A 13,433-nucleotide genomic window follows, 5' to 3' on the forward strand; every position below is an offset into this window, starting at 1 on the left:
GCAAGAAGGTCCTGGGTTTGATTCCCAGGTAGAGCGGTCTGGGTCCTTTCTGTGTGGAATTTGCATGTTCTCCCCGTGTCAGTGTGGGTTTCCTCCTGGAGCTCCGGTTTCCTCCCACAGTCCAAAGTTTGTTTGTTTGTTTATTAGGATTTTAACGTCGTGTTTTACACTTTGGTTACATTCATGACAGGAACGATAGCTACTCATTACAAGATTCATCAGTTCACAAGTTTAATATCAAACACAGTCATGGACAATTTAGTGTCTCCAATTCACCTCACTTGCACGTCTTTGGACTGTGGAAGGAAACTGGAGCTCCAGGAGTAAACCCATGCGGACACGGGGAGAACATGCAAACTCCACAAAGAAAGGACCCGGACTGCCCCACCTAGGGATCGAACCCAGGACCTTCTTGCTGTGAGGCGACAGTGCTACCCACAGTGCCGCCCTCCACAGTACAAAGACGTGCAAGTGAGGTGAATTGGAGATGCAAAATTGTCCATGACTGGGTTTGACATTAAACTTGTGAACTGATGAATCTTGTGTAATGAGTAACTACCGTTTCTCATGAATGTAACCAAAGTGTGTAAAACATGACGTGATAAATAAATAAATCTCTGGAATTTTGAACATTAAAATGTATTCCCACTCAAACCAATTTTAATGAGGTTTCTTAGCTTGAGTTGGTCCAGTTGCTACTGTGTGGTCCAGTAATCCATCTTTGAGAAGTACCAGAGAAATTATAATGCTGGAAACGTCAGTCAATTGGCAAAATCTAAGATTTTAATCAATAAAATATAACATGTGCTCATAAATTACAATTTAATTATAAATCTTGGAATTCATTCGCCAGCTATTGAGTGTAACTCTGGGTGTAAATGTTTTAATAGTTTTAAAGTGAGTAGAACTGTTAAACACCATCTTAATTGTATTAAATCATTATTTTTACCAAAATATTGGAAACATATTAATACTGACTGGGCAGATTATATAGCGTGTTGGACACATTCCTACAAAGTCTTGGTCCATGTTGACGCCGTTGTATAACGCATTAATAATTCTCTCCAAATTCTGACACACACATACATACATTCAGTGTGTGTGTACACACATTCAATATATGCATATTGAATATCAAAGCAATTTTAATGAGGTTTCTTTAGCTTGAGTTGGTCTAGTTGCTACTGTGCCGTCCAGTAATCCATCTTTGAGAAGTACCAGATACATTTTAATGCTGGAAAACGTCAGTAATTCAAGATGTTAGGCAATAAGAAAATGTTATCAGTCGTATTTTAATATTTAAGTATAAATCTTGGAATCAATTTACCAGCTATTGAGTGTACCTCTGGGTGTAAAGGTTTTAATAGTTTTAAAGTGAGTAGAACTGTTAAAACACCACCTCAATTTAATGTAAATGTACATAGCTGCTAATACTTATATTAGAGTTCGAATTGTATTTAGTCATTATTTTTGCAGAATATAGATTTTTATATTTACTTACTGGCCACAATATTAGAAACATATTAATACTGACTGGGCAGATTATCTTGGGTTTTGGACACATTCCTACAAGATCTTGGTCTGTGTTAACATTGTTGAATAATTGAATAATGTATAGTTGAATAATTCTCTCCAAATCCTGAAAAAACTAAATTCGATTGAACTTTCCAATATTTCTTAGCTGGAAAATGAGAATCGAAAACAACACCCTCATTTCTAGAACAATCATTAACTTCAGTGATATGAGTGAACCAAGAGACTAATATATTACTGGTATTGACACGTTATGATATAAAATAGGCCAATTTAACACATTTTAAGTCGAAATCTACAAAATTAGTTTAACCTTGTTAGCAAGGCTTTAAGTTGTTTACTGTTCGAAGTCAAGATTTTGTAATTGAACGTACAGCGCATGCGCAGTGTTCAGCGCTGCACACAGTTTGAGGATTAGGCTCCTGAGACTGGGTTGCCAGATTGGTGTCAAGTCGCATAAAATGGTTTCATTCAGATTCCTCGGCTCATGACCAGCCTAGAATTTCTAAGTTCAATTGTTTTTATTATTAGTTTTAATGACCTGTCACCAGTCTGGGTGGAGGGGGAAGTAAAACGTATTTTAAAAGCTAGAACCGTATTCAGAGCTTGATTTGAAGGGGACGTGAGAGAACCCCAATCCCATGTATAACAACAACAAAAAAAAGCTGGAGCCTATCCCAGCTTTTCAATGGGCGCAAGGCACACAGTAACACCCTGGACGGGGCACCAGTCCATCACAGGGCAGGCACACATACACCCACAGGGAAATTCAGTGACTGTGGGAGAAAACCCACACAGACACGGGGAGAACATGCAAACTCCGCACAGAAAGGACCCGGACCGCCCCGCCTGGGGATCGAACCCAGGACCTTCCTGCTGTGAGGCGACAGTGCTACCCACAGAGCCACCATGCTTCCCTGAAAGGGTTTAAAGTATATAAAATAAATAAGTCATTTCAATATATTATATTGGAAAAAAGTCTTTTCACTGGTATGCAAATGAAATTTCAGTCGAGATCGAGTTGAATGAGTTTGACACGGTCAGGGAGTTTACCAATCTGGCAACCCTACACCAGGCGCACACTTTTCACACTAATCTGCTCTGAGAGGATTTTTTGTTAGATTTGTTCAGGGCTACAAGACGATAAACAGAGATAAACAAGCTCTATATTCTGTTTGTTTTTATTTATTTAGTTAATTTTGCCGTGGAAAATGTTGTTTAGCATCTAACTTGTTTAAATTAATTTGTATAAGAGTGTTAAGAAATTAAAAAGAAGTTTTTTTTTTCATCTTGAATTGTCTGAGACCTTCATGATCAGATCTCTCACCTGACGGCTGATATTAACACGAACTGGAAACGAACTGGTCCTTAATTACCATTAACTTGTGTGAATTTAAACAACAAGATGAAGGACCGACTGGCACAGCTTAAAGAGGTAACATTTATTGTGACTGTTTTATAAAAATAAAACTAATCATAATGGGATTTTAGTGGTCGTACTGAGACTCTTAAAGCCTAAATGATGACCTGCATGACTTCTTTTCCATGGACACAGCACAGCTGCTAGACTGGCCTGTCTGCAGTCTAGACTTGTTTCTTATTGTAAAAGTGTGGTGCATTATGAAGTATAAATAAATACACTTTTACAAAGAACCTTTTATCCCAAGCGACTTACAGTATACTGTCTAAGCAATTGAGGGTCAAGGGCCTTGCTCAAGGGCCTAACAGTGGCCACCTGGCAGTGGTGGGGTTTGAACCAGCAACCTTCTACAAATTAGTCCAGTACCTTAACCACTAGGCTACAACAGCCCTAGCTTTTCATTTGTACATTTATCAGAGCAACATAAAGAACTTAATAGGCGCTCAGGTGGCGCAGTGGTAAAACACGCTAGCACACCAGAGCTGACGTTTCGAACTCAACGGTTCGAAACTCGGCTCTGCCATCCGGCTGGGCTGGGAGGCTACACGACCGACGATTGGCTGTTGTTCATACAGGGTGGGAGCCGGACGGGACCTCATAACTGATGCAGTTACGACCTCTGCTGGCTGAGTCGAGGGATAATGCGTTGATCAGGGTGTGGCTCTCCGTACACAAAGCTGATCCGCATATGAACTCGCCTCGTAATTGAACAAAATAAAAACAATTTAAATATTGGCACCCCTTGACATTTATTGCCCTGGTTATGCATCGAATCCCTCCTGATAAACTATATACCAGTGTTAATTTCATTGACGAATGATTTTCGTCATAGTTTTCGTCAACGAACCTTTTTTTCATGACAAAAACAAGACGATAACTAAATAAAAACTACATAAAAGGATAAAAACTACGACGAAATGAATTGACACTTTCGTCAACGAATAAAAACGAGACGAAAATGTTTGGCACGGACGACATCCAATAACTGATTTAGTTTTGTGGAAGGTAGGGACAAGTTAGGAAGAGATCCAATCATAACTACTTTAGCGTATGTGGAGGGGCGGGACAAGCCGGGTAGCCATCCAATCAGTACTAATCTCTTTTGCAGTACCGCGGTAAGACCACACTTGCACAAATTTGATCATGTCATGTAAATAAAGATGTTGTTTGAAATAAGTTAAATCTGTTTTTGTGTGTATTGCACATTCAAACATTAATAATATTCCATAACTGATTAAAAATGTTTCATTTTGTGTAAGTGTATATAATGACTTAAATAATTCAAGGGAACTGATGACAAAGCATTTACATTTTACACCCTTTATATTTTAGTCGACTGAATCGACTGTAGATTTAGTCGATTATATTCTTATAATAATTAGTCGACTAAAACTAGACTAAAACTAAAACAATTAAGATGACTAAATTATGACTAAAACTAAATGACATTTTAGTCAAAAGACTATGACTAAATCAAAATGTGCTGTCAAAATTAACACTGCTATATACACACTTAAACCGTACAGCAATCGTCTGTTTTATGACCGCTTTATCCTATTCAGGGTCACGGTGGGTAAAACTCACTGGGTGATGACGCCCAGGTGGCGCAGCGGGATATTCCGCTAGCACACCAGCGCCGAGATTCTGAACTGGGTGCCATCTAGTGGGCACATTTGGCAGTTCCTGCTGCTGACACGTTTCTGCTATGGCGGGATGACCGGACTATGTAGGTGGAGTATTCAAACGCTGTGTAAGGACCCTGATTAGCAGATAGAGAGGCGCCTGTCCAGGGAGGAAACCCACACAGACACAAGGAGAACATGCAAACTCCACACAGAAATGACCCAGACCACTGGGAGACGACAGTGCTACCCACCGAGCCACCTTGCCGCCCATAAGGCAATTGTAAATAGATACTAATTTTCTAAGCCTGTATTAAAACGTCTATTTCTCACTGATTCTAACAGAACACGGATGCAGCCCCCGACGACGTGGAGGTCCAGGTGGAAGATAAAGAGTTTATGGAAGGATTCTTTACTCAGGTATGTCGGTATAAACAGCTCATACATTTCCTGTACAATCTCCCACCTTAAGTCACACTATGTTTGTGTTCCGTCATCAGATCGACGAAATCCGCACCAGTATTGAAAAGATGGATGAGAACGTGACGGAAGTGAAGCGGCTGTACTCCGTCATCCTGTCTGCACCTACGTCAGACCAGAGTAAAACATGTTTCCTTTTCATTACCTTCTTTACACCGTAGGTTCACTCTTCTCTGGCATTATTTGATGGCATTGTGTGTATGCCATTCTTAGTGATGATGGGCAAAATTCTGACACAGAACATATATTGGAAATGTAGCGTAGAAACAAATAATCTGTAAGTTCAGATAAAAAACATCTAATAGAAATGAATGTAATTTCTGTAACAAGAAGGTTCCAGTTAAAAGCTTCAACTGATACGTTTTGTTTTCATTACAAAACAAAAGCGCTCAATAAATCACGGCACAGCGGCCAAAATCCCAAACACAGCAAAAACAATCATAACCGCTGCTTACCTTAGCTTCTGTTCTTCCAGATGCTATTACATTTATAAGCGTGTGTCCCATTAGGAATAGAATCCGTTATTTTGTAAATGTGCTTATAATTAAAAACCTCCAAACTTTTCCCGGTTGTGAAGTAAAACAGGAAGTCGTTAGAAAGCCGATCGAGCGTTTCATTACCGCGTCATCTGTGTGACGCAAACCGAATAAATGCAGATAACAGCATTTCTTACTAACAATTACAATCAGAAGCTCTGATTGGTTCAGAAAGCGTCTTTCAACCATCAGCACCGATTCTGTTCCATTCACCCCGGCTGTTCCTGTGAAGTGCACTACGTAGGGTATTCCACCATTTTAAGTGAGATTCTGATCCACAGGTAACGAAAATGTTCAAATGAAGTGAACTTCAGACTGTGTAGGGAGTAGGGAGCGACGCTTCATCACTACACCGGAAGCTGGCTGGAACATTGTGTGTGTTGTGGGTTAAGACGGCCAAAACGGGTTAATTGTCACACGTAACTAATGTTAACACGTGCTGACGCTAGAGACTCTTGTTGTTTACGAGTCTTTGTTGTCCCCATCTCTGCTATATTTCTGGTTAATTAGGTCAATCTCAAAATGAACGTTTTGGGGGTAAATCCTCTAATTGAAGTTCATTTTAAAGTCTATTTTTAACAAAACCACATTACAGTTATTAGATAAGTCAAGTCAAATTTATTTGTATGGTGCTTTTTACAATACACATCATCTCAAAAACAACTTTACAGAATCCAGGACCGACAGACCAAAACATTGGAAGTAACCTCGAGAGGAACCAGACTCAGAGCAGGGACCCCCGTCCTCCTTGGGTGGCCTGGAGGATCATAAATTGAATAAATAGGATTTACACAAATCATACAAACACAAAATTAAATTGAACTAAACATTATAATTAGAAAAAAATCATGTAAACATGTGGAGTTCTTCATTATTCAGTGAGTTCTTGACACCAGGTGTTCGTCACATCTAGTAGGAGCAGCATTGTTGGCACGGCAGTCTCGACTTGCAGGCTTCACCCTCGGGTGGGTAAACAGGTTCCTGTCAGAACCACCTCGGGGTAAAAACAACGTTAAGAGTAAAATGTCACTTCTGCAGAGAGTAGCATGAGACTCCGGCATACGCACCCTAGACATTCTTAGGAGACATGCCAGAAGAACACCTAAATAACCACAAACATAAGGGCTTGTGGGCAGTGGTAGGTTAGTGTTTCGGCACTGGACTTGTAATGAGATGGTTGCTGGTACAAGCCCCTCTACCGCTAAGCTGCTGATGTTGGGTCCCTGATCAAGGCCATTAAGCCATAATCTCTTGAATTTAAATCCAACATTCATTTGTCAAGTCGAGCTAAGTGAATGTATATCTTACATACATTTATTGTTATACTCTCATTTTTTTATTTTGTTCTCAGAGACCCAAGATGACTTGGAGGCCATCACCAACGAAATCAAGAAACTAGCCAACAATGCTCGTAATAAACTCAAAAGTGGGTATTTATTCATATACAGCAGTTGTTACAGAGTGGCCTCCACTGCAATACTAAAGACAAATAAATAGACAGACAGACAGACAGACAGACAGATAGATAGACAGGCAGGCAGGCAGGTAGACGGACGGACGGACAGACAGACAGACAGACAGACAGACAGATAGATAGATAGGTAGACAGACATATAGATAGATAGACAGACAGACATATAGACAGATAGACAGACACAGAAAGATATATATATATAGATAGATAGATAGACAGACAGACAGACAGACAGACAGACAGATAGATAGATAGATAGATAGATAGACATATAGACAGACAGACATAGAAAGATATATATATAGAAAGATAGATAGATAGACAGACAGACAGACAGACATAGATAGATAGACAGACAATCAGACATATAGATAGATAGATAGATAGATAGATAGATAGACAGACAGACAGACAGACAGACAGACGGACAGACAGACAGGATATTACATGACAACTCACATGAGAATAAACTGCTTTATAAAAAGAGCAAGAATGTCAGTTGGTTGAAAATGAAAAGCACAAATATTTACAAACGGTGACACAGCCAGCAGCACCACTAACATTTTTTCACCATTTACTGTAAAAAAACCTGGTTTAAGATGTTAAGTTAAGTTGTAGTGCGATACGAATATCCCACGACTTTTATTGTTAACCCTTTTATTGTTTTTATTATTACTTCTATTTTTAATAGCATGGGCACCCTGACTGGTCTGCGGCTATGCTGCCCCATACGCACCAAACTGTGCTGCTCTGTGTATTCTGACACCTTTCTGTCAGAACCAGCATGAACTTCTTCAACAGTTTGAGCTCGTTTGTTGGATCGGACCACACAGTTCAGCCTTCGCTCCACACATGCATCAATGAGCCTCGGCCGCCCATGACCCTGTCGCCGGTTTACCACTGTTCCTTCCTTCGATCACTCTTGATAGATACTGATATTTGGTCCTCGTCAAACTCGCTCAGATCCTCACGCTCGCCCATTTTTCCTGCTTCTAACATCAACTTTGAGGATAAAATGTTCACTTGCTGCCTAATATATCCCCCCCACTAACAGGTGCCGTGATGAAGAGATAATCAGTGTTATTCACTTCACCTGTCAGTGCTTAGAATGTTATGCCTGGTCGGTGTGTGTGTGTGTATATATACAGTGTATCACAAAAGTGAGTACACCCCTCACATTTCTGCAAATATTTCATTATATCTTTTCATGGGACAACACTATAGACATGAAACTTGGATATAACTTAGAGTAGTCAGTGTACAGCTTGTATAGCAGTGTAGATTTACTGTCTTCTGAAAATAACTCAACACACAGCCATTAATGTCTAAATAGCTGGCAACATAAGTGAGTACACCCCACAGTGAACATGTCCAAATTGTGCCCAAATGTGTCATTGTCCCTCCCTGGTGTCATGTGTCAAGGTCCCAGGTGTAAATGGGGAGCAGGGCTGTTAAATTTGGTGTTTTGGGTACAATTCTCTCATACTGACCACTGGATATTCAATGTGGCACCTCATGGCAAAGAACCCTCTGAAGATGTGAGAAATAGAATTGTTGCTCTCCACAAAGATGGCCTAGGCTATAAGAAGATTGCTAACACCCTGAAACTGAGCTACAGCATGGTGGCCAAGGTCATACAGCGGTTTTCCAGGACAGGTTCCACTCGGAACAGGCTTCGCCAGGGTCGACCAAAGAAGTTGAGTCCACGTGTTCGGCGTCATATCCAGAGTTTGGCTTTAAAAAATAGACACATGAGTGCTGCCAGCATTGCTGCAGAGGTTGAAGACGTGGGAGGTCAGCCTGTCAGTGCTCAGACCATACGCCGCACACTGCATCAACTCGGTCTGCATGGTCGTCATCCCAGAAGGAAGCTGACGCACAAGAAAGCCAGCAAACAGTTTGCTGAAAACAAGCAGTCCAACAACATGGATTACTGGAATGCCCTGTGGTCTGACGAGACCAAGATAAACTTGTTTGGCTCAGATGGTGTCCAGCATGTGTGGCGGCGCCCTGGTGAGAAGTACCAAGACAACTGTATCTTGCCTACAGTCAAGCATGGTGGTGGTAGCATCATGGTCTTGGGCTGCATGAGTGTTGCTGGCACTGGGGAGCTCCAGTTCATTGAGGGAAACATGAATTCCAACATGTACTGTGACATTCTAAAACAGAGCATGATCCCCTCCCTTCGAAAACTGGGCCTCATGGCAGTTTTCCAACAGGATAACGACCCCAAACACAACCTCCAAGATGACAACTGCCTTGCTGAGGAAGCTGAAGGTAAAGGTGATGGACTAAACCCAATTGAGCACCTGTGGCGCATCCTCAAGTGGAAGGTGGAGAAGTTCAAGGTGTCTAACATCCACCAGCTCCGTGATGTCATCATGGAGGAGTGGAAGAGGATTCCAGTAGCAACCTGTGCAGCTCTGGTGAATTCCATGCCCAGGAGGGTTAAGGCAGTGCTGGATAATAATGGTGGTCACACAAAATATTGACACTTTGGGCACAATTTGAACATGTTCACTGTGGGGTGTACTCACTTATGTTGCCAGCCATTTAGACATTAATGGCTGTGTGTTGAGTTATTTTCAGAAGACAGTAAATCTACACTGCTATACAAGCTGTACACTGACTACTCTAAGTTATATCCAAGTTTTATTTCTATAGTGTTGTCCCATGAAAAGATATAATAAAATATTTGCAGAAATGTGAGGGGTGTACTCACTTTTGTGATACACTGTATATATATATATATAGTGGGTATTAACTTTAAATCGATATATCCTTTGGATTTTCCTTTTTTGTTCTCCCTGTTATGATTTAGTGTACTTGTGATCTTCTTATCAGGTATTGAGCAAAGTTTGGAGCCGAATGCAGATGACAGAGTTTCGGCTGATATGCGGATTAAAAAGTCTCAGGTAAGGTATATAAGATATATAAGATATATATATATATATATATATACAGGTACACGTGTACAGTACAATGAAATTATTTATCCATGTATAACAGCTTGTTTTGGAAGCAGGGGTCAGAGCGCAGGGTCAGTCATTGTACAGCGCCCCAGGACCCGAGAGCGTCAAGGGCCCAAGGCTGTACCCACTAGGCTACAACTGTCCCCCTTTTTTTTCTATTTATTTATACCTTTTCTCTTTTTATTCTCCTGATTTAGTGTAGTCAATTTGTCTTCCGCTGCTGGTGGATCCCAGATTGCATTCGTGGAGGGTATATTGCTGCTCACGCCTCCTCCGACCCATGCGCAGTCCTAGAGGACCACTTCTTTTCACTTATGCTTTCTGCACAGGCGCCTCTATCTGCTAAACAGGGTCCTTACACAGCGTTTGAAGACCCCACCCACTTAGTCCGTTCATCCCACCCAGCAGACACGATGGCCAATTTGTGTCTGCTAGATGGCACTCTGTGAGATTCTGGCACTGGCAGGTGAAGAGATGTGGCCTAATTAGCAGAACTACAATAGGGAAATTGGCAGTAATGATATTGGGAGGAAAATAAGAGGAAGAAATGAGTGTTGATGATTATTGGGATGTACCCAAGTCCCCAGCTGTGGATATTATTAAGTCTTAAGATTTAAATTGATCATTTTCTGGCTTTTAGTGCCGAACCTTAACGCCTGTTGTAGGAAGATGGACTGAATGAATCACGCCCTCTTCTCCTCCTTAATTCCTCCGTCTCTTTTCAGCACGCCATCCTGGCTAGGAGGTTCGTGGAAGTTATGACCAGGTACAACGAAGCTCAAGTCGATTTCAGAGAAAAGAGCAAAGGGCGAATTCAGAGACAGCTGGAGATCAGTGAGTCCAAATTATTTCACTAAACTCCAACTATGTTCATTCATTCATTCACTGTCTGTTTTATCACCGATTTATCCTGGTCAGGGTCGCTGTGGGTCAGATTCATTTGATGAAAGGCAGGAAACACCCCAAAGAGGTCGCTAGGCCATCACAGAGCAAACACACACACACACACTTACACCTTCAAATTCAAATTTAAAGGAAGCTTTATTGGGATGGCAAATAAGGACATTCGTGTTGCCAAAGCTCAGTTATAGTTTAAGCTAAAATAAAAATAAAAAAACATAGAGAGGAAGAAAAAAATAACAATACAAATGGTACAGTATATACAAAATAGTTACAGATACATAAAAATAAAATAGAAACATAAGAAACGGTGCAAATACAGAGGTACCTTGTAACTCGACACCCCTAAACTCGAAATCTTTGAAACTCGACGCCCTTCATTGACAGACTTGTACCCTTAAACTCGATGTTTACCTTAAAGTCGATGTGTGTTCGACTGTCGCTTTGTCCAGCGTTCGACTTGAGCAGTAAAACCTGATCAGCGTGTGAATCTGATCTGAATCTGCATCAGTGTGGAATAAGGTGCAGATCCAGGGTTACAGCTCCACATGTATCTGTGTTTATCTGGATTCTCCTCCCTGTTTCACTTTTAAACTTGTGTTACAGCTCCAGCTTCTGAGAAACTGTGAGAATCAGAATCAGCTTCTCCCAGAGTCTAAAACGCTTCTGGTTCAAAATAAAGCTTAACGTGGTTTAATGTAGTAAAAGAAGGAGACAGGAGCACTAAACTTCTCTTCATTATTACTGCTCATAAGTTCCTGCACTGATCACATTCCTCACTCGCTGTTTTACTACAATAAGTCACGTTTTATAGGTAATAACGGCACAGCAGCACAAAAGCAGTTTTGTCACTTCTCATGTGAATGCGCTGGTACTGAACGGAATACAGTATTCCAAGATCAAGCATCTCCACCATTAAGAAGCATCAGGAAACAATAAAGAAGCAAAGCTAAAGTGCAGGTTTATTGTATTTCAGTGTGTTTATATTATATTTGTGTTATTTTCAGTGTATAAGTGTTAAAAACAACCTCATTATTTTACATGAGACTAAAATATCTGCAGCTCCACGGGACCATGGACGCATTAACAGGTTTCCCAAACATTCCCAGGCATTGCTGTGAGGCACCCAAAGTGCCCAATATATTCAATAGAAAGTGTGTTGACTGCAACACTAGTGCCAAAAAATTAGTGCCACAAAATTTCTGCCGTAACAGTCTCTTCTCTCTCCTGTCTGTAGCTGGTAAAACCACCACTGATGATGAGCTGGAGGAGATGCTGGATGGTGGAAATGCGGCCGTCTTCACAGCGGGGGTGCGTAAGAGTACGATTTCTCCTAAATGTACATTTGCATGTTGTGAATGTATATTTATTGATTAAATGAGTCACTCACATAACAATCAATCAATTAGTTTATTATCTCCTATCAGGAACAAGAAAGCATGCATTAGCATTCTGTGGTCATTTATATTAAATATAGGAACGTCAGGGTCTATTGTGATAGCTGTTGTTACTCTAATGCTCCTCTTTCTTCACTGTGTGAGCAGATCATGGACTCGGCCATCTCCAAACAGGCCCTGAGTGAGATCGAAGCCAGACACAAAGACATCATGAGACTGGAGAGCAGCATCAAGGAGCTGCATGACATGTTTGTGGATATCGCCATGCTGGTGGAGAACCAGGTACGTCGTTCACGCTCTGTTTCACAGATCAAAGAGGCTTAAGGTGTTAAAGGTACTACAGTACTTAGCCAGGGACTTTTTTGATAACACAGTGTCTTTGATGCAAGCCAGAATGGTTAAGGACGTCTTTTCTAGATGGCGCCTTTATAATTTTTTTAAACGATTATTTATTATTTAATTATTTATTATGTAATTATTATTATATAATAATTACTATTATTTAATTATTATTTATTTAATTATTATTCAATTATTATTTATTTAATTATTATTTATTTAATTATTATTGTTTAATTATTATTTATTTATTATTATTTAATTAATATTTATTTAATTATTATTATTATTTAATTATTATTATTTTATATTATTTATTTATTTATTATTTAATTATTATTTTTTAATTATTATTATTTAATTATTATTATTTAATTATTATCTAATTATTATTTATTTATTTAATATTATTTAATTATTATTTATTTTATTATTATTATTATCTAATTATTATTTATTTATTTAATATTATTTAATTATTATTTATTTAATTATTATTATTATTTAGTTATTATTTATTTATTATTATTTCATTATTATTTATTTCATTATTATTTATTTCATTATTATTATTATTTAATTATTATTATTATTTCATTATTATTTATTTAATATGTATTTAATTATTATTAAATTATTATTATTATTTAATTATTATTTATTTAATTATTATTATTATTTAATTATTACCGGAAATTCCCAGCTAAAACCACCAGACTTAAGTTTCTATTAATGAGCAGTTAAACTGGTCACAGCTGCA

The 13,433-nt window shown here is 39.2% G+C and overlaps 1 protein-coding gene across 1 annotated transcript in view; it reads left to right on the forward strand.

The window, feature by feature from the left end:
• Positions 1 to 2,938: 2,938 nt before the first annotated feature.
• stx3a (syntaxin 3a) overlaps positions 2,939 to 13,433 on the forward strand; it is a 13,441-nt gene continuing 2,946 nt past the window's right edge. Inside the window, exons 1-8 of the mRNA XM_062995345.1 lie at positions 2,939 to 2,968; positions 4,921 to 4,995; positions 5,076 to 5,175; positions 6,943 to 7,017; positions 9,910 to 9,980; positions 10,763 to 10,871; positions 12,175 to 12,248; positions 12,482 to 12,616. Coding sequence (XP_062851415.1) covers positions 2,939 to 2,968; positions 4,921 to 4,995; positions 5,076 to 5,175; positions 6,943 to 7,017; positions 9,910 to 9,980; positions 10,763 to 10,871; positions 12,175 to 12,248; positions 12,482 to 12,616 — 669 coding nt within the window. The remainder of the gene's footprint in view (positions 2,969 to 4,920; positions 4,996 to 5,075; positions 5,176 to 6,942; positions 7,018 to 9,909; positions 9,981 to 10,762; positions 10,872 to 12,174; positions 12,249 to 12,481; positions 12,617 to 13,433) is intronic.

This window comes from Trichomycterus rosablanca, chromosome 5, assembly GCF_030014385.1.
Source record: "Trichomycterus rosablanca isolate fTriRos1 chromosome 5, fTriRos1.hap1, whole genome shotgun sequence".
Classification (NCBI taxonomy): domain Eukaryota; kingdom Metazoa; phylum Chordata; class Actinopteri; order Siluriformes; family Trichomycteridae; genus Trichomycterus; species Trichomycterus rosablanca.